General features: G+C 38.7%; 1 protein-coding gene across 3 annotated transcripts; it reads right to left on the reverse strand.

The window, feature by feature from the left end:
• Nucleotides 1-2,059: 2,059 nt before the first annotated feature.
• On the reverse strand, nt 2,060-20,867 carry rfx4 (regulatory factor X, 4). Of its 3 annotated transcripts, none has more exons than XM_079345709.1 (19): nt 20,610-20,867; nt 19,571-20,498; nt 16,768-16,854; nt 16,417-16,477; nt 14,033-14,156; nt 12,676-12,737; nt 12,017-12,230; nt 11,460-11,537; nt 11,132-11,295; nt 10,391-10,491; nt 10,233-10,291; nt 9,975-10,119; nt 9,570-9,664; nt 8,974-9,091; nt 7,689-7,808; nt 6,731-6,889; nt 6,460-6,625; nt 6,214-6,352; nt 2,060-3,530 (listed from the first exon to the last, which is right to left on the reverse strand). In XM_079345709.1, exons 2-19 carry the CDS (start codon nt 19,611-19,613, stop codon nt 3,258-3,260), a joined length of 2,208 nt encoding a protein of 735 aa, XP_079201835.1. In that variant the 5' UTR covers nt 19,614-20,498; nt 20,610-20,867; the 3' UTR covers nt 2,060-3,257. The 3 variants fall into 3 exon arrangements, with proteins under 3 accessions (XP_079201835.1, XP_079201834.1, XP_079201836.1); XM_079345708.1 differs by having other exon boundaries at nt 2,061-3,530; nt 6,731-6,892; nt 20,610-20,865; XM_079345710.1 differs by having other exon boundaries at nt 2,062-3,530; nt 6,460-6,586; nt 6,731-6,892; nt 20,610-20,865.
• Nucleotides 20,868-21,406: the final 539 nt, after the last annotated feature.

Consider the following 21,406-nt stretch of genomic DNA (forward strand, 5'->3'; position numbering starts at 1 on the left):
ATATATATATATATATATATATATATATATATAAACTCATTTAATGCACAAAGTCTTTCTTAGAAAACAAACAAGAAAGTATCTGGAAGGAAAACATTTATTGTTCTTTCTGGTTTATCTGCAATGTGCAAATCAAAAGGACTGTTGAAAAACACATTTTAATAGTCAACTGGTATCAGGATATGGTGCCTCACAAAAGTATTCACAACCATGTAACATGTTTATTGTTGCAGTATAATAATGTAGAAAAAAGTGTTTTTTTAGTCAAGAATTGTCATGTATTTACCCAGCTTGCCCTCAATCCTGACTAGTATTTAATCTTGTTGATGAAAAGTATCCTGACTGCTTCATATTGCCGTATCTGTCTTGGAAGGGGACAAGTATCACACCAATGCCAACAAGTACAATTTTATTCCCATGGAATAATGAACAGGTGTATTTATATTAAAATCTGTAATACTCCTTAATTACTAATACTTAATTAATTATGCTACTTCTTGTATGAAGGAAGTTGCTTGAAATTCATATAGCATGTCAAAGGTTCTTGTGCTTTTATTATACAATCATATTTTTCAAAGACGTTTGGAAACAGTGTAAGATATTGTAGAAACATAATGTGGTGCAAAACGTTGAAACTTTGTATGTGACTGAAAAGAGCAAAGAAGCAACACATGAACTTTGTAAAAACAAAAACTATTACCGTGGAAAAGGATAAACCCATTTTGAATTTGTTGCCAGGAACACTTTACATTTTTATTGGGACAGTTCTCTCTCCCCCCCCCCCCCCTTGAAAACACCTTTAGAGGGAGGCATTTAGAGAATGAGGAGACCAGTTCTGTAATTGTATTATGTAATTTTCAAAGTAGAATGATTTGACTTGTTTCCTTGATGTAGGGTTTCAGCTGTTTAACAGTTAAGTGTCTCATTTGTTGTATTTTGTGTGATGCACTAAACATTTTTAGTAGTTGACAAGTCAGGTATGCACTCTGGCCACTCTTTTACAACAAAGCCATGTTGTTGTAGAGTCTGTGTGTTTGTGAGTGTGTATATGTGTGTATCTTCACAAATATGCAGTATGCAATATGCAACCCATGTACTGTACACTAATACACTCCCATACTGTCACAGATGCTGGTTTTTGAACTGTGATAACTGGAGGAAGCTGTATTTATGATTTCAAAGACTCACCAGACCTCAAACTGAGGTGTTTCTGGATCTGGATTATAAACTGTTTTATGCATCTAACAACGTTTGGTGCCACTGTCCCAAGGTTTTGGTAATGTGTTGCTAACATCTTATTCAAAATGGTCATATTTTCCAAATGAATAGTAGTGATCAGATTCAGTTTTTATTCAAATTTCACAGGAATTAGTTATATTCAGTCACATTTCGTTGTGTTATTTAATAAAAATTATTTTGTTTTTTTTTGTTATACGCTAGTACTTATTATTACCACTAGCCGTGTGTTGTTGATCTGTCAGCACACACACAGCTGACAGAGATGTCCGGACAACCACAAATCTCCTTCTGAAATCTTCAGCGGATATTGATATTGACACTAAGGTCAGGTGATTAAATCGCATTAGTCGGTCGCCTTTTTTTCTTTTCTTTTTTTTTTATCTTGCTGTTAACATGGTTTCTGTATTCAAAGTGTTGAATCCTGGATGATTTTGTGGAGACAACACAGAGGATCTATGTTCCAATAAACACAAACCTCAGCAGGGGTCAGAGGTCAAAGGTTACGGGACTGAGGTGCAATGACCCCTGCACAGCAGGACACTCTCTATAGAAATGTAATTCTTTCTGTTGTGTGAGTCCTGTGTTACCAGCCCAACCCCCCCACTATGCAATCACCACACGGAGAGTTAAGACCCAGATAAAAAAAAAACCTGAAACACCAAAAAATAAACAGGATATTTTGCTGGAATCATTAGGACAAAGACTATGCATTTTACAAAAAATAAAGTCATAACATTTTATGACAGCTGCCCCACAACAGACAGTAGAGGAAAGAACAGAATATAATCAAGAGCTATTCAAAAGCTCCAGTGCTGACATTAAGGATGATTTTAAATAAGATAAAGAATGTTTTGACACTTTCCTAAATGTTCAGAGATTCCAGTGTATGAAATAGTGAACTCTAAATCTGGACTGTTGAGGACAGAAATAAATAAGAAAGACAACTTGACACAGACAACACACTGTTGTAAATTTTGAATTTCTTTATGTGGCATTATTTTCCCCACATTCACATCAGGTTTCCACTGTGATAGTTTAACAGTTACCACAGACAGTTTCCAGTGCTTTTATTTACAAAAAGTGACTAGACTTCATGTTACTGTACACTTTGATATTTTCCCTTTTATATAAATACCCATAGGGTAATAGGTCCTCAGTAACTTTGAGTGCATCATAAAACACACAACCCTAGGTTAATGCATCTTTTACTAACCATACAAAACAGAGAACAAAGTAACAATTGTAACATAGTAAATAAAAGATACACCATGTTACAAAGTTACAGAATACATACTTTATATATATATATATAATATCGCACAGTTGTTTTTCAGTCACAGCATTCAATCATTAAAAAGTATCTAAGGTGATGACACCTGAACAGAGCATTCAGGGAGTTTTGTGTCTCAGTGTTTTGCTTTGTGCAACAGTCTGTCTGTCTGTCTGTCTGTCTGACATCCCAAAACAACATTAAGGCAGTACATTTGATCTACATCTTGCAGTAAACTAAAAGGGCTGTGATGGGCCCACAACAAGATGCTGTTCAGTGCCGAGCAACAGGAGGAGAAAGTGGTGTCACTGAACTAGTAAAGGCTTCAATGGCAGCTACCAGTACACTGATCCTGCAGTCATAAAACAGACTGATGATCTGGTCACTCACTTGTGAGACTGACGAGGGAAACTGGCAGAAGGGTACATTCCTTAAAAGAAAGGCAAGGATTGACCAGCACTGCACTCAGGATTTTGTTGCATGTTTCGACAATCTACATGATTTGAACAGATATTTTAACCCCCAATGTGCAAAAACATTGATTGTTGAAGAAAGTTCATATAATCTCTGCAAAAACTGCACAACAATCACAGGAGTATTTTCTCATTGTTGGTACGTTCTTAACATTACATACCATTCCTAATACCTTGCATTGGAATACTCCACTATCTGCTCCTCCTTTTTTGATGCACATGATTGGAAGTGTTGAAAGACTTTGCATCCATAAATTTAGCAGGAAGGCCTCCAGCTATTTGGCCCAGCCGGTGGTGGCTTCACCATTGATGTAGGCAAAGCCGGGGAAATGCTGTGAGTGTTCATACTCTGAGTTCCTGCGTGGACCCAGCGGAGAGTACATGTCCCCAGATGTGGCATAGCGGGATGAATGCATAGGCGGGCTGGTGTAACAGCTGTTAGCTGGCGACACATCTGGCCACCGGGGGGCGACAGGCGCAGGGTGCAACCGAGGAGTGCTGCCCATCAAGCAAGGCTCCATTCGAGACATCTGGCCATTGAGCTGGTACTGTTGACGTGAAAAAAAGAGGAAGAAAGAAGTTAGATCTATTTATCAATGAGACAAGCAAAAACCAACTAATTAACACATGTAGCCTCAAGAAGAGTTCATTGCCAATTCATCTTTTTGTGTCTTGATTGTAATTGTTTCAGATTAATTTTCTCACTGACTCGACAGTTTGCTCATATTCTCATTGTATGATTAGATCATTGCCAAATGTACAGTCAAGGTTTATAGGCCGTTACATATTAAACAGGGTAATGTGTGCAAACTAAATTACATGGAGTACATGCCAAAAGTTTCAGGTTGGTAAATGCAATCTACAACTAGTAAACTATTAATGAGGCAAGGGAGTCTAAAGGATTATTAAGTTTTTCTTTGCGGATAACATAAGGTTGGTTTAAAGTTGGGACTTTTTCAACTGAACTTTACTTCATGAGAAGTATCTAATCATTGAAAGACTTTTTCTCCCAGGACACTGCCGCGTCTTTTCGAAAACCATTTATTTATACAAGTTCTCTAAATCAACCAGAAACTGAAAAATTTTATATTATATATTCTTAAAATGTGTATTCCCTTTAACGAGTTGCAAAAGGATGTGTCTTTCAGATCTCTAAATAAAAATGAGGCTGCAGCTGAAGCTTAGTTTCGCTGAGCGTAAAGAACAGCTCTGTGCCAAAAAAGAAAAAAGTTTGGCAGAAAAAAACCCCTTGAAAAATAAGCTTTCACATGGAGAAGGCAAACAACATATAATGTGTAAATAACGCTTCCAAGCTGCTTTGAGGCAGACTTTGTTATCCTTGGACAGGCTAGGTTTTAAAACCTTCCAATAAATTAAAAGGTTTATGAGAGCAGATACAATCCTTTAAGATAAAGAATATATTAAATTAAAGTGTCAAATTATATCTTTAATAAAAGTCCAAATGCTGGTCTATCCACAATGTCATGATTAATATTTTTTCTTGGTCTTTTTTTATTTATTGGCAAGTAAAAGTGGGGAGGACAGTGAGGGGATGATTTGGAAAAAGAGAAAGGGTTGGAATCAAACCTTGACCGCTTGGCAAGGTTTCAACCTCATTGGACTCTACCAGGTGAGCTACAGCATACCTCAAAATAGCTCAATTTAAAAATAACCAAATGTGATATTTTAATGATAGTATCTTAAGATCTGCAGAGGACCTGACCCCAGTGTCCTCAGAGGTAGCTTTGTCGTGCCGATATCTCATTTGATGTTATGGAAGTCCTGTGTCCTGGGACTTAACTGACCCTGCAGATTGTAATTTCCTGTAAGGAGGAGTTGCACTACAGTTGTTACAATAGAAAATTAAGCCACTTATGAAAATTAGAAATCATCTGAAAAAGTGTTTTTTCCTGTTACTTTTGTTGCCTGTGGTGACTGAACCCAAACATGCTAAAACAAATCTGCCTGTTAAACAGATGGGATCAGACAACTGTTTCTGTTCATCTCTCCTACGCCCTCAGCCTCTAACATGGACAGAGCAGAGGCTTTGTGTCTCATTTATCTCAGACAGGCTTCAAAAAAAAAGTGGAAGTAGGACCCTTTTCCCTTTTCACACTATATATAAACACAACAGTAGCACCCATTATGAGGGATCGCGGCACGGAAAAAGACAGTCAGTGCAGGTCAGAGAGCAGAACAGACGGCTCAGCTGCCTCTTGTTCACGGGCAGAAAAGACACCATTGAATAACAATATTTTAATAAACGCCCCCTTTCCCCGCTCTGTGGCTGCTCGCTAACACACATGAAGAGACTATTGAGAGCTGGAAAGAGGAGTAACAGAGGAGGGCCCCTCCTGGCCCAGCCAAGCCACCTTTCACTGCCTGCTTCCGCTGCGTTTAGAGGGGGATTCTGGGACTTTTAGAAACCGTGCTACCACTGAGGCCCGGCTGATCTCCTCCCACTATAAAGCCAGCACTAGTTGGAGGGCCCTTGACAGGAAATTACCATCAAAAGAGTAAACCAGGCGCTACACAAGCTGCAACGTTACAAACGGCTTCTTTTCTTAATATTTATTTTGTCTCATATTTAAATCTCTCATTATTTCCTTTAAAGAACAGTTCAGTGTTTAAAAGGCTGGTGTGGTGGTATTGTCATTCATATATGTATCATCATGTATATGACCACATTATATTTTGACACTCGTCATTCTCCTTCTACTGCCAACATCGCAGAGTTTAACATTGCTCTGTCTTGTGGACACATGCTCTTACAGTTAGACACACACACGCTTACTTTCACACATTATTTCAACAAAGTACCCACTCCATTTGTTTTCTGACTTTTGTGACACTGAACTTATCCTCCCTCATAATGGACATCAGCTGCTTTCACATGACATTTTTTGTATTTTTGTCAAGTTATGAACTTTATTGATGGCATTTTACATGGCCTCATAAAATACACTTCACTGTACAGTTTACAGAAAACTCCTGAACTCTGTAAAAGAGTTCATATTTTGTCTTTTTCTTGCCAAACAATTCTAAAGTCAAACTCAGACGTAGATTTCTAAAAGAAACACAGCCTACATCAACTTTAGCTTAAGTTTTCTAAATATTCTGACCTCAGTTTATCTGTTATTTGTCTGATGTGATTTTATTGCAAATATCTTCACAAACACTGATATTCAATGAACCTTTTAACATAAGCTCTTATAGGTGAGGAGGACTGACCTGTGCGGACGAGCGGTGGTATGTGGAGTAGTGGAGAGGTGGTGGGATTGTTGACTCGTGGGTCAGACTTGGATACTGGCTCTGGATGGAGTGAGGATGCTGGTTGGTGTAGCTGCCATAGTTGTAGCTACCTGTATACCTGCAGAGAGTAGGAAAGTCAAAACGCATTCATAAAGTTTTCCAACCAATTTAAAAAGTTTCCAAAATGTCTGGAAAATCTGATTTGGATCCTAAAATGATAATTACCCATGCTCCTCTCTGTGCGTGTAGACAGGCATCCTGTGGGCGGAGGAGGGAGGAGGGACTGGAGCGCTGTTCCTCATACAGGACAGCTGCTGGCTGGCCTCTGGAGTGGAGCTGCCTGCTGTTGTCACTGTGTATGTAAGGGACCAGGTATATGACTGAACAGCGCCTGGCAGACACATGTACACACACAGAGACACACGTGTTGGCCCAGAGGAGCTACGTGCTTCTATTTGTTGAAGGTATCTGAATGTGAATGTGAGGCTCAGCTCACCTGTGGTGGGGGTGACTCCATTGTACTCAGGGGACACGGCTGCTGTGGGGGAACTGGCCGAGGAAACACCAACAGAGTGGACTGAGCGGGCAGGAGAGAAGGATGTCGGAGACGGGGAAGTTGGGGTGTTTTCTGTCAACTTGAATTCCTCCTCTCTCTCTGCTGACCGTTTCGGAAGAGCAGAAGAGTCATCCGAACAGTTTGTGGGCGAGGAGGCAAAAAAATGAAATAAAAACATAAATGAAATAATAATAAATAAAAATATCTTTACTGAGAGTGTTTATCGCTTTTTCTGTCCGGCCTAAACATGTTCAAGTATAAAAACCTTTATGAGGGCAAAGCTCATGTTCTGTGTGACCATAGTAATGTGATAATAGCAGCTGAATCAAGAAAAGGAAAACGGACTGTGAATGTTTTACTTTCATCTTAGTTCTTTAAGATAGTGCTTTGCAGTGATATCGTTTGTTATCAAGGCATGTAATTATCTACTCGATTATAAAGTCTTGGATAGGTTTCTTATGATTTGATTAAAACATTTTGATGTACAGTAGGTAAACATCACACCTTTACCACACTGGTTAAGAGAGAAACTCATGTCAGTCTCAGTGTGATCTCTAAAGATTAAATCTTACAATTACAGAAAAATTGCAAGTTTTCTGATTTTTTCTCTTGCTGATAAAAAAATATTTTGCCCTAACAATTATTACGGTAAGAAAGTTTTTTTTTTTTTTTATTGTTTGTTCTTTGTTTATTTGGCTTGTAAAGGTCCAACACGATGTCTTTAAAACGTTTGTTTTCTCAACTGACAATCCAAAACGACCAGACCATTAAAAAAAAAAGATAATACATCTTTCTATCACTGACATTTTTCTTATTTAATAACATCATTTCTGAACAAGATGTTTTTGCAGCTTCTCTATCACAAACAATTCGATTGGCCTCCAGGTAGTGGTCTCACCTGTGCTGCCTTCCCCCTTCATGGCCCTCATGAGCTCATTGGCTCTCTCCTGGCAGTGCAGGGACTCCAGCAGGTAAAGCACATAATCATCAAACATGAGGTGGATCAGGTGGAAGGACCCTGCACGCACACAGATATGGAGAGGTATTATTTTAAAACAAACACTGGAGGGTGGCATGGAAGATCAAAGTGACTAATTTAAAAGGTTAATAAAAAAGGACATACATAATGATGATTATTAAGCATGGAGAGTTTCTAAAAGCATCTGAGTGATGACATCATATCCTGCAGGCTGACAGGACGGCTGCTGTTATTAGAACAAGAACCAAGAGCAATTTTTCCGTGTGCAGAGTCAGTGCCAGAACTATATCCGCTGACCCAGGGTCATACAGAAGATGGGACCTTGGCATGTGAGGCAGTGTCACAATTGTGCCATTGTGCCGACTGCTGCTGCCGCCGTGCGCATAATAAACACTTGTGGCTATTCAGGGGAGCAGGGCGTATTACTGACCAGTAATAAAATGGAAAAGACAGGCAAACACATCGGGAGAGGGGAGGAGCAGCTTTTGTTAATTAGTTGTTTGTGCACAGAGACCTGCTTTATCAAAACACCGCAACCAGCTGTGTCTTTGAGATTCACAGCCATTTTCTTTTCATTCTTTTTTACAACTCTTCACTTGTTGCTAACTTCTGTCATGCACAACAAGCTATTACAGCAGCCATTTCACTTTCTTTTCCTCAAAAATGTAGCTTCTAGTATTGAATCAGTTTACCACTGTGCAGTAGTTCTGACTGCCAAGGAGGTTAGAGGAAATAAATATGAAGTGGGGTTTTTTTCAGGGACAAATGTGAGAACTTTTGAAGAGTAGGTATTCATCATTTTTGTTATTCTAAAATATATACGATTATATTCATGCTGCACAGCTCAGGTTATTTTTTTTTATGAATAAGCATTGGTCCATTGGTGTTAAATAATCTTAATAAAAATATTTAAAAGATTTTGCTTTACAAACAACTCAATCTGCCTGTTATGAAACAGCAATAAAAGAAAGACATTTGAGTTACATTCATAGATTTTAACTCAAGAAACAGGAAGGTCCAGTGTTCTCTTTAAAGATTTAGTCTGTTTACTTTGTTTTGGTCTGACAAGTGGTTCACAACAGTTCAAGTTAATTTAACAGACCTATTATGTATGGGTCCTTGAATGATATTACACATCCACTTTGTATACTCAGTCAGTATTGCTGTCGCACTAAGGAAGGATGACAAAGCATTAGCAGCTTACCAAAGCTAGGAGCGCTGTGGAGGGTCATATCCCGGATGACTCTGGTACCAAAACACGACCACATCAGCAGGAACTGTTGGGCCACCTTCTTCAGACACCCGGGCCTCTTCCCTGCCACCTAGAGAGAACATTTCCATGAGAAAAGAGGGGGAAGGGTCGGGATACCGGGTAGAATTAACCCCTGGGTCCGCGTTGGGGCTTAACCCACAGGAACGAAAAACATGTCAACAAGTCAACTATTTAATTTGCCCCCGGGGACACGCCTTCCCATTGAACTATTGTCTGGCCAGTCCAAGACGTTGCCAGGGCAACCAAATTTTACAAGCCAATATCTGGCACATAATGGACGCAAATGGGAAGCTTGAAGACATCATTAACTGGGAGGATTGCGACGTAAGTGCCTGTGAGGAGAAAAAAAAGAGGCACAGAGCAGAGTGGCCTGCACCAGCAGTTGTCTCCTGAGGGCAAAATAATCAAACTTGTGCGGCACAAACACTTCAAACGTTTAATAAAACCACTGCTGGAACTTGAGCAAAATGTAGAGACTGACAAGGTTTTAACACCAATGATTTAAAGGGGAGGAATAGCGTACTGACCTTGACGACACAGCGGTCCACCATTGAGTCCAACCACTCGATGTACGCCTCGATGGGAGACTGCTCCTCCAGTAGACGGTCAAACTCTTGATATACTGTGACAGCAGAGGGAACAGGTCTAGTTATAAATTCAAACTTCACATTTAAACATCAACTACTCCATATCTGTGACCTGTGACCTCTTCAGGAGTGAGGTGGGGGTGAATCGGAGATGCTCCACAGGGTGTTTTCGTCCATAGCAACCTAAACTTGTTTAACCTTTTAATCTTCATCATTAGTTCTTTGACTCTACCGGTCGTGGGAATTACTGTCTCTGTGGGTGTTGTTTCTTCAGAAGTAGAGTGTATTTCTCTGTCTGTTCGCTGCTTGTGTTTGAGTAGAATCAGCCTGAATGTTTAGACTTACAGTGGATGATAAGCTGCCTGTGCTCCTCTTGTGAGTCCTCCATGGTGTAAAGTGTCTGCTTGGTGATACTGTTCAAGTCCACATTCCTCCAGTCCTCCAGCATTTGAAAGGTGATGTCAGCACTGTTTATCACTGTCCGTGATGCCTGGGGACAGATAAATCAACAATATTACTCACACAAGCATACCCATGTTCCTTATCAGCTGGCTTTGTTCATATGGATTTTATTAAAGAAAACATTCGGTGCGTGAAACGAACCTGACAGAGGTGGTTTAATGAAGTTTGCCGCTTGAGAATCTGAGAAAATCTCCTGGACACTGAAAACAATAAAAAAAAGAGACATACTCAAACTTTCTGCGAACAAAAAAAAAAAAAAACAACAACAACATGGGATGAGAGGGAAATTGAATACATACGTTCAAATTTGATGTTCCTTAGGTTTTCAGGGAGGTCGTGAAGTGCTATTTTAAGCCACTCATCAAGCTGTTTGGCAAATTTTCGAATAACCTGAGTCAAACTGTTTGAGTGACAAAAAACAGGAACAGTATTTGTTTATTACATTCATGTTATTGTTTATGATTTTTTGAAAATAAAAATCGTATCCTGCTTTCTTTGAAAAAAAAAAAAAAAAAAGATGTCTCATTTACAGGAGTGTGCTGACACCACCAGATGTTTCAGGCATTACACATAGAGTAAGTTAGCGGAATTATTCCGTTTTGATGCTCGTGATCTTGCCCTCTTTTGTAGCTCATAAAGAGGCGTGACTTTTAACATCAGTTCATTCAATTTACTAGTAATTTCAATCAGCATGTGATTAGTAAGAACAAAAAAAAGCCTGCTTCACTCATTGAACTACATATAACCCTGTTATTGAAGAAGCTTTCATGCACACTCAAAATTTGTGCAAACTAACCTCTCCCCATCCCACAAAAAATAATCAAACTTCTGCTGCACAAGCCCTTCAAACAATGACCTAAACCTCTCACATCATATGAGGGTTTCTTGTATGCTGAATCAGACAAGGTTACAACATCCATGTCTGATAAAAGGAAACACTGTCTCTGACCTTGACGACACCACACACCAGCCTATCCAGTTTTAGCCACACAGCCATACATCTCCTCATTTAAAGAGTGAAGGTTACAACATGTGCTCACCTATCAGGTAGTGCTTGCAGGACTGTGGGCATCAGCACCCCAGAGATGGCCTTGTAGAGGATGGAGTCACAGACACCCACTATATTCACTACAGTGGGGGAGCCGAGGACGGGGAGCATGTGAGGGGGCATACCCTGCCAGAAGTGCAGCAAGAAGCTCTGCACCTAAAAGCACCACACAAACAACGATGTTCAATACTACAAACGTAAAAGGTTCAGCTGCAGAAATAAGTTACGCACAAAGAAAGTTTTTGATGAGATAAATTCTGACTTTGGCTGAAACAGACTTTAATGTGTAAAAATGTAAAGATCAAAAGAAGAAACCTTGCCTCATCAAAGTTGGCTCTTATAACAGTGTCCAGTATCCTCTGACAGTGCGTTCTGTACATCATGATGAAAGTAGACACCTGTGGATAACAGCTGAGTTTTTATGTTGTTAAATAACAAACTTTAAAAAACATTTTTTTTTCTTTTTTGGAAAACTGAAAAAAAGAAGTGGTAGAAAAACAAGAAAATAAATCTTGTACAAAGCATGTGAACCAATAAATACATGTAACAGGTCCGGGCTGGAGCGGAGAACTATAAAGCATGCTTTAGAGATCAGCAGAACACAAACCATTTAAAATCATGGCCCCTCTTTAAAAGCCGGACAGCTAGTGCCTGTCCTTTGTCCGATGCTAGATCTTATTATCTCCCCCAAAAGATTAAGAGTTAGTGAGGAGCCAGCATATAAATCCTCAAGGTCCTTCTCTAAATGCAAACCCAGAGAAGGTCCCGGGGCAGATAAAAGGCTGGAGTCAGAGGGGGCGCAGGGATGGTGAGATGGTTTAGAAGAGGTAGGAGCAGGGAGGGGTTGTAAGGCTGGACTTTTAAAACTTCTGTTTACCCTCTCTTCTGGCAGGCTGGCAGGCAAATTTAGGTCTTTGACATTTGGAAACTCTGGCAGGAGTGTCCCCAGTTTGGAGCGTGGTGAATACGCCACTGTCTGCTTCGTGACCTCTTTCTTCCCCGTCTCGTTCACCCACGCTGCTCCCTTTTTGGAGTACATCACATCATAATACTGAGAGGTCTCTTTCACCGCTATGCCGTAGTAATGGTACCTGAGGTCGAACAAGAGAATAGCATTGTGTAAGGACAAAGAAGGATCACGAGAGACGATAGGAAACAAAGACATTTAAATGAAAAAAACGCAAAAAAAAAAAAAATAATTAAGAAAATACATTCTATAGAAAAAACACTGAATGGATTATATTGATTGATTATTACTGTTGGTTTAAATTAAAATGGTGTCAAATTATGTTCATCTTTTTTTATATCTCATCAAAATGTCCATGTAGCCAAATGTTTCAAATTTTTACAAATATAAAATGCAACAAAAACTTTGTATCAGGATTAAAAAAGCACTCGATTGATAAAATTAAACAAATATGGAACTTTGGTATTTAAGCATTTGTGTTGTTACCAAGTGTTTCTGTTTGTTCACGCTGTGTTTCGTTTTGTCTGTAGGGTTTGTGAAGGTTTGGTGTGTGTGTGATTGAGTCTTACTTAGACTGCCCTCTGGTTCCCAGTCTCCTGGTAGTTAATGCTGGAAACTGTTGTCTTATGATCTATTCATCAGAGAAAAAGCAGAAGTAATCAGCAGGCTGTTACTACAGAAAGAGACTCCTGACAGTAAAAGAGAAAAAATAAAATAAAATAAAAGATCGTTTCAAACGGCTACCTGAAGTTACAATATAGCAGAAAAGGGATTGTTTTACTGAGAATCAACACAGTAAATACATTAAACTGAAAGTACAGAACTTGTACACCATCTTCAGCCCAAAGTCTGTCACATGAGGGGAAAATTAGTGCCTTCCATTTATGACACTCAGGGTTATTACTTTTTTTTTTTTTTTTTTTTTTTTCTAGCAACAGCCTCCCTTCATCTATCCTCCCACCATCCTCTCTCTCCTTCTTCCTTTCCTCTCTCTTTTTGTCCAAAGAGATTGGCTCCCTGGTCCAGCTCCTGGTGCAGAAACTTTAGCAAACAGTGTAGCTCTCTATTGTGTGGGATGAAAAAAGAGGCCAAGCTGTGAAGTTTCTGTCAGGACCCGCTTGATAAATGAGCAGACAGGGAGGCAGTCCGGGCCCTCTCTCGTTTTTTTGTCCTGAATCAATGAAGCCTTCCTAAAGGACACCCCACACCGCTCCAGCCACTGATCTAACATTCCGCAACATCTCACCCTTCCAAATTTCCTTTAATTACACATTAATCCAGGCCCCTTCTCTTTTTCAATATCTTCCGACAGGAGCTGCAGAGGGGCGGGGGTGGGCAGGGTTGGGGGGCTGGGGCCGGAGTCCAGGGTACAGAGGATGGCTGGGGGTAGGAAGGCTGAGGAACTTCTTGGGGTTGTGGGAACAGAGGAAAGCACATCTCCTTTGGGTTATGTGTTCAGTGAACAGCCGCAGAGCTTTGCTTGCTTCACACTGTGCTGATGATGATATTACTTCAACAGTAGCCAGAGATGCTTCACCACAGAAACCAACCCAAGCATGAAATGATCAGAGTCATACTCATGGCTGATTTGTGGTTATGGCTTTTATTAGAGATGGGACATCCCAGTGTTGTTTTAATTCTTATTCTACTGAGTACGTCACCCTGCAAATGTAAATTAAAACCTTCAAAAGGGGAATATTATCAATATTCACGATGGGCACTCAGCTTGTTTTAAAGAATAATTTAACTACATCATTTACCAAAGATCTTACAGGAGGACTCTGACGACAGATGTTGCCTACTTAACTCACACTAAACTTTCATGGGTTTTAAAGACATTTGTAGATTCTTAGGTACATTTTGGACAGAAACTGGATGTGTGAAAATGATGAGATGACTCCATCCTCACTGACGTTTGAATCTTACCTTTCCAAAGCTGGCTGCGTTCACAGGCTGAGTATCGTGCTTCTCGCTAAAGTCTAGGTAATGCATATACAGGGCACTTCGGGGGATACACACTCCTTCAGCTATCTCATAGTTCTCTTCTAGCCTGTGAATGAAAATGGCAATTATCAGTGCAAAAAGAATACCCAGTATGAAAGTTAAAGCTTTGCTTATATGCTTATCTAAAGATACAAATCACAACTTTAAACAAACCTCTTAATATGCAGTGTACATGCATTTCATTACAGCACACCAAATTCTTATATTTCCACTCTTTTTCTGAAATAAAAAAGGGAAAAATAGTAGAAATATAACAATTTGTTTTGCTGTATTGAAATATTTTCTTGCTTTTTTTGGTTGATATAAATTACAGAGGGTAAGTGTGTTATTTTGGATTTATTTTATGGACAGTGAATTATATATATATATATATATATATATAGTATAAGCATCAGCTTTAATTGGCACTGAAATTAGAGCCAACAGCATGCACCTTAAATCAACCTGGAACTAGTTCACATTTTTTAAAACACTTGGCTACTTTTTGACTTTACTATAACTGAATTGATTATAAATAATTGATCTCTTGATCTACCGGTACTTACATTTCCATGATCTAATATGTTATAAAAATAATATCAAAAACACTGAATCATATTGCTCTATGCAATAAAGTTGCCTCTACATATTGTGTCTGTCAGTGTCTCCAAATGAATCAAGAATGATGTCGCTCTCGATTGTTACATAAGGTCCCTCTAATTCATGGCGTCCCCCATGGCTCTTTCCTTAGCCCCTTTTATTCATTTTCAGCTTCTCGGAAACATCAGACTTAATGACATAATACAAAGTATTTTATCTTTGCAAGTGCTTATTACATAACTCAAGGTACCACTAAACACGCTATTTTCTATGTCCTATCCTGCTTCATGAACTATATTTAATATGTGGTACACTTTGGTAATTTAGTTGATCAGCTTTATTAATTTACTTGAAACAAACTTGGAACATTTTTGCTGTAAATAATTTTTTAAAGGTTTTCCTTCACAAACATGCTGACATATTTATTGGCTAACTAAATAGATAGATCACCAACATATTATCACATTTCATCACATGATAAGTGTACAACTAAATAAACCATTAGAACAGCGTTTTCTGTTTGGGATTAAGATTTTACTGTTTTTCTGCTGCTTTTTAAATATCAAGATCATTTTTAAAAAAATTGATGTTAATGAAAGAAAATCACAATAAAGACTTACACTTAGACATCATTTTTTTATATAAAAAAGCTTAATTCAACAAGCAGATTCAGGACAAAAAAAATCTTGTTAAAAAAAAAAAGTGAGAATTTCTGACTATGATTTTACAACTCTATTTGAAAACATTTGAAACCACTGCAGCTGTCCAAACATTTAAACACTCAGAAAGCTCTGAACTGTCTTCTGCATGAAAGCCATCAAAAAATACTGTTTTTCAGTGAATCAGCTTCATTTCTCAAAGACAACACTTCAACACAAGTACATTTCCTCATGTTTAATCTATAATGTGGAAGTATAAATGTATAAACCACTTGTAGTGTCTTAAAGAAATGTCAAATATGGGTCAAAACGACCGTTTCAACCTTTTTTTTCTGGTTTACAAAATCTAAACTCAAGGCATGAAGTCGTCACCGCACTGTGCAATACGCAGGCACAGATGAAGTAGAGGTACAGTATGTGTGGGCTTAGTATTTTATGTGTGCACGGGATATGAAAGATGTGTCCATGTTTGAAAATCAAATTCCTTTGTGACGACAAATAAGACATACAGTCTGATCAAATGTAAACATGATCAGAAGCTAAACTGAGATGTGAAATAGTCAAATTCAACACCTAAAAATTCTCCTTCTTATTCTCTAAAATAGAAACGTTTTAAATATAATTTTATATATATATAAAATAAAAACATAAAAACATCCCAAAATCAGGATGTCACTTGTGTGTGTTAAGCAATGGCAAAAAAAATAATCTTATCTTTTCTCAGAGGACCAAAAACAACACTAGTGTAATTTTTGTCATCTGTGTTGGTCATCTTTATAAAAAACAGAACTAAAGCTAATTAACAAAAAAAAATCCAACAGATTTCACTAACATATTCAAACTGTGTGCTTCCAGGATATTGTAAAAAAAAGTGAGGAGTACATTTTTTAAAAATCTTTACATGGTTTTATTTGTTTGACAAGATTGACTTCATTCTGTTACATTTTTTTGAAAGACATTTGTAGTTTGACTTCAACTTGTTGAACATTTTTGAATTTACTCCTTTTTCTCACACTTATTATTTTGTCTACGAGAGTCAGAGAGAGAGGAAAAATTCAGACAACTCACCATTCCAGAGTAGCCGGTGTCGAGTGTGGTTTAGAGGCTCTATTGTTTTCTTTCTCTTCATCTGCAACAACACATTTCCGATTTAAGGGCAAAATTAAGTTATTTAAGTGAAAATAGACACCAAGAATGTGGCACCAATGAAAGTTTATGTGCCCAACACCTAAGTGAAACTAATATTCATTGTTATAATTTCAGTAACTAAAGGCTAGGCTGGGTTACATGTATCATACTAAACAAACATTATCTTTAAGCTTTTTTTAAACTGTGTGGGGGAAGCACCACACAGTATCAGTGCACAGGGTTCCTCAGGGAAGCGTGCAGTTCATGCGTCACAGTGTTTGATCTGCTTACGTTCGTCGTTGGACATGTTCCCCAGAGACGTGTGACTTGAGTATCTCTTGCTCTCACTCTCGTTGAGACATCTTTCAATCCAACTCTCTAAAAACAAAAAACCAGACAATGGACCACAGATCAAAGACTGGGAAAAAATATAAAGCTACTATCACAATGCTAAGGACTACAACATAAAACTCTTTTTTGATGTTGTGTATTTTTTTTAAAGATTCAATTTAACCTTTAAATAACCCAGATAGTGTGCTGAGATGTCTTTCAACAGTGTCCTTGCCAAAACAAGCAGCAGCACAGTAAAGTTAGTAAATGATGTGCAATGAACCGCCTTACAAATATGATACAAGGTACAGGACTATGATCAATTGAAGGACATGAAATAACTCATCAAACAAGAACTTGTTAAACTACACCACAATCAAGAATGTATTTGAAAAAGCAAATGAGCCTGCCTCCAAATCTGTTTCATTGGATGCCTTTTAAGGTGATTTTGGATGAATTTTATGTTTTTAAGCAGAAAAGATTGTGAAATTAGGGAACAATATTTTAAAGTTGCAGTTGTAGTTTGAACTGCTGTTTGGCAAATAAAACTCATTTTTGGCAGATTTTCTGTTTTCATTCTGTTGCAACTGAATAATAAAAAAATAACATTGTGGTTTGAACTCATTTTGTCTCTCAGTAAAAAAGAACCAAAGCTGTATTTACATAAACAGTGCAAATCAGTGCCTATAGAGGACACTTTAAATGTCACTAATGTGACAGGCCGAGCTGACAACAATCGATTGTATGGGCAGTGGTGGCGTCCATGGCTCTATTTGAGCTGTTTTCACCAGGACGGCAGGATTCCAGCTTTGTTCCCAGGGGAGTACGAGCGTACACACTTGCTTAAAAGAGCCAGTGAACATTACTGAAGCAGTCTGCTGGAATAGAGGCCATTGTCCTTTTTTAATTTCTACTTAGAAATAGCTCAACTGGTGTTCTTTTAGTGAGCGAGCAGCAGCAAAACCCCAAAGCTTTCATGTTAAAACAGCCTAATACATTCAATGGAAATACATTCTGAATTCAATCATTTGTTTCTTAAGAAAAGTATTTGACAACTGGTCAATTTAATTAAGAAGTAAATTAAAGATCAATACATTTTCTGTTTCACTGGAACAAGCAAAACCAAATAGTTTAATTTCCTATTTCTCTAACAAGCTTCCTCATATTATCACAAACAATTACAAATCAACAAAGTCTTTTAATATTTGTATTTTTTTCCCCAAATTTCAAGAATAACACTATATTATATTTCAACAATATGGAAGTACTCAACCTACCCCTGCATATTTACTCCTGTGCAAACAGTGTTTAAGTAAGTGCCCTAACCATGTTTCACTTCAACATCAACATTTAAGTTCTCCAAATCATATTTTAAATAACTTGTGTTAATCTTGTTTTTTTTTCTTCGGGCAGTTAACATAGCATGTGTTATAGGACAGTCTGTTGGCTGGACTATCTTAGTGTAGGCCAGAGAGATTCAAAAGTTTGAGTTGTTTACTCCTGAAGACGAACAAACACTTAGGTGTTGGAGCCCTCTGAGCATAGATAAGTTTTTCGTTTTCTTTCTTTTTTTTTTTTTTAGGGGGGGGGGGAGGTTGTGCTAGATAACCAATATAATCAGAAGGTAACTCTTGAATGTTCTTAATGTATGCATGCATTTGATCAGTTTCATGTCACTGACTGGTTTTAAGTTCTTTACAAGACAGTCAAATGATATAAGGCCATAAACACAATTTATAAAAAACACACCCGGGAATGTGTCTCAAGGTTGAATAAACTCAACTGACACGGACTCACCATCCTTTCACAGCATTTGTTGGTTTACTTAAAAAAATGCCAACCAAAAAAAAAGCTAAAACAAGCAAACCCTGACAATTAAAAAGTGAAACCACTGAAGTGGAGCTTATTCTCCACAGAGGCTCCGATCTAAAGCTTCATTTGACACGGCAAAAGATAAGTTGGGGATCTAAATAATTGGATTAAATTTGATAAGTACCTAAAGTGGAGGCTCACTCATTTATCCACACATATTCACAGTTACACTTATCTTATCTGCTCCAACAAACTAAAAAGGTTATTTTCCCTTTATCTAAAAATCTTAATTCATCAGTTGAAGTGAACTGAACCACTTTTTATCAGTAAGAAACTGCTGCTTCATCTGTTCTTTCAATCTTTCAGTCAGATTTTTTTTTTCTTTTTCAAATGTCTGGAAAAACAAAAATAAACCAAAATATCATACATCTCAAGTCAGTTTGAAAGTTCAGTAAACGCTTCAGTTGATCAAATCTTTGTCTCAAAATTAAAAAAAAAAGAAAGCAGAAAAGAGCAGGTGCATAATACCCTCAAATTTTACCAGCATGTGCGTCTGCCTCACTTTTAAACCGGAGATTTTGTTGAGTGGTTAAATTGATATATAATTAAAAAGAATTACAAGAAGCTACTTGGTTGAGGCAATACTGGAGAACTCTGGTCCATTCATCTGCTTTCTGTGACTTTTCTATCAATCAGTAAACCTTTTGCTTTTCTAACAAAAGCAGCCATTAAATAAACACAAATAAAGTCATTCATGATAAAACAAAAACTCTGCAGCAAACTAAAAAGTCAATCCAAAGATATCAAGTTAAAACACAAGATACATATCGGGACACGTTCATGTAATGACAGCAGAAAGTTTCCCAGCAGAAGCAGAAGCTCACACTGCTCCTCAACAGAAGTGAGATTTCTTTGAACAAATTTAAAGCAGGCTGAGTTTAACAAGACTGACCTGTGGAATCCATATCAGGCTCCTCCAGCAGCCCGCAATGCATCCTCTTCCCATCAACGACACTGGCTCCTCCAAGAAAATGGCTTAGTGCACGTTTTCCCCTCCTCAGCGGCTCACCCCTTTGCTCGCTCTGTGTTTCTGTGACCACTGCCCGTCACAGGAGATGTTGAGGAGGTTCGCCCACAGAGGGGTAGACTTGGCGGAGGAGAAAGGGGGGAGGTGGGAAGCAGGGAGGAAAAGAGGATGAGGAGGGGGGGTAGAGACTCCAGAAATCCAGCGGGGGGAAAGCCAGACCCGTCAAAATGTTTGCTGATGTTTCATGGGAAAGGGGCTGATTTTATAGGAGCCCTGATGGGGACATGTCATTGATAGGCTTGGAAGGCTGATGAATGGCCCCAAGTCAGATGGGGATGTGGCAAGGCTCACTGGAAGTCTTTTGTGGGGCTGTTTTGAATAAGAAAAGCTCCCTCCCAACCAAAAAAAAAAAAAAGAGGCTTAGATCTACGCAGTCCTTACACTGTGGCCTCCCCGTCTTCCATTATGGCATTTAATACGTTTTTATGCACCCCAGAGCTCCGTATAAACATACATCCCTACATAAGCGCTGCTCCTTCTCATTTTAACTCCCACTTTACATCCCTAGGACACTTGTTGCCCCATTCGGTTCTCATCTCCTTTCATCCATAAACCATCTTGGTGCTAACTTTTTCTTACAGAGTCAACATGTGTGCCCAGCCTCACATCCTCCACATTTTTTACATTTGCACTAGTGTGAATTTTCCTGGTGGAGTTCTCCCCCTATTTTTTCTCACTTTCACGATGGAAACCTTATTTTTGGTGTGCCTCTGGAAGAGGGAATGGTCACAAAGGGGGGGAAGTAAAAGTGCAAAGCCCGAGGCTGGGAGGGCTCTGATGGAGTGCCTGAGAGCTGGAGAAGGGAAAGCTGTGATTAGAATATGAATGGAACCACAGGAGAGGGGGAGAGGAGAGGGGAGAGAAGAGGGAGAGGAGAAAGGCGGATTATGGCTGAATTACTCACCACACCATGGATAGCAAAAAGAAGACTTTCTCCACCAGTGCGCAGGCGTGGGCTCCACTGATGCTGCCACTCAGTGGCATACAACATGCAGATACCTTGAAGCAGGTATGGGACAGGGCAGCAACAACAGGTCCACACCCTGTGCATCCATCTAGACTCACACAGAACTAAAAAAAACTATTCTTAAATGACTGATGGGTCAACACCAATCACTTTCTTATAAAACTGGAACTCACTGTTGACATATCTGACAATTTCAAACTGATGAGGAAAAGATTACACAGGAAAAAAAAACAATGGCACAATAATGACACAACATCAAAAGGCTAATGCAAAGCTGTTGCTTTAAAGAGGATCAAATTAATTTCAGTCAAAAAGGAGTAGGTGGAGTCTGACTCTCCTTCAGTGGACGTCCTCTGTTTTCAGAGCTGTTATCTGCTTATTAGAGCCTCATAAAATAGGACAGGTGCAGCCACCAAAAGGGCCTCTTCCATCCCTTCTATTCTCACACACTCTGCCTGCAAAAACGGATGTGTACTGCTTTTGTTCACTGAAAAAGGCCTCAATTGAATTTTGTGTGTATGTGCGAGTGGGGGGTACGGTTACGTACAACATGTTGGTGGATTTAAAAGAGGAAACCATATGATTCAAAGACGCTTTCTCTTCCTGATGACACGAATAAGGGAAGCTCTGTTGTTTCTTTATCATCACTCATATCCAATCATCCAGCAGTCTGCCTATCAAAGGTCCTTCAACAATCACCTGATTAACAACAAAGCATCTCTTGATGGTTTTAT

This window comes from Symphodus melops (genome assembly GCF_947650265.1).
Source record: "Symphodus melops genome assembly, chromosome: 6".
NCBI classification, from domain to species: domain Eukaryota; kingdom Metazoa; phylum Chordata; class Actinopteri; order Labriformes; family Labridae; genus Symphodus; species Symphodus melops.

Coding starts and splice junctions, on each gene's coding strand:
- rfx4 (XM_079345708.1), bottom strand. CDS start 19,613: ATGCATTGCGGGCTGCTGGAGGAGCCTGATATGGATTCCACAG. Junction 10,120..10,232: donor CATTAAACCACCTCTGTCAG/GTTCGTTTCACG, acceptor ATCTGTCCCCAG/GCATCACGGACAGTGATAAA. Junction 7,809..8,973: donor CCACAGCGCTCCTAGCTTTG/GTAAGCTGCTAA, acceptor GTGTGCGTGCAG/GGTCCTTCCACCTGATCCAC.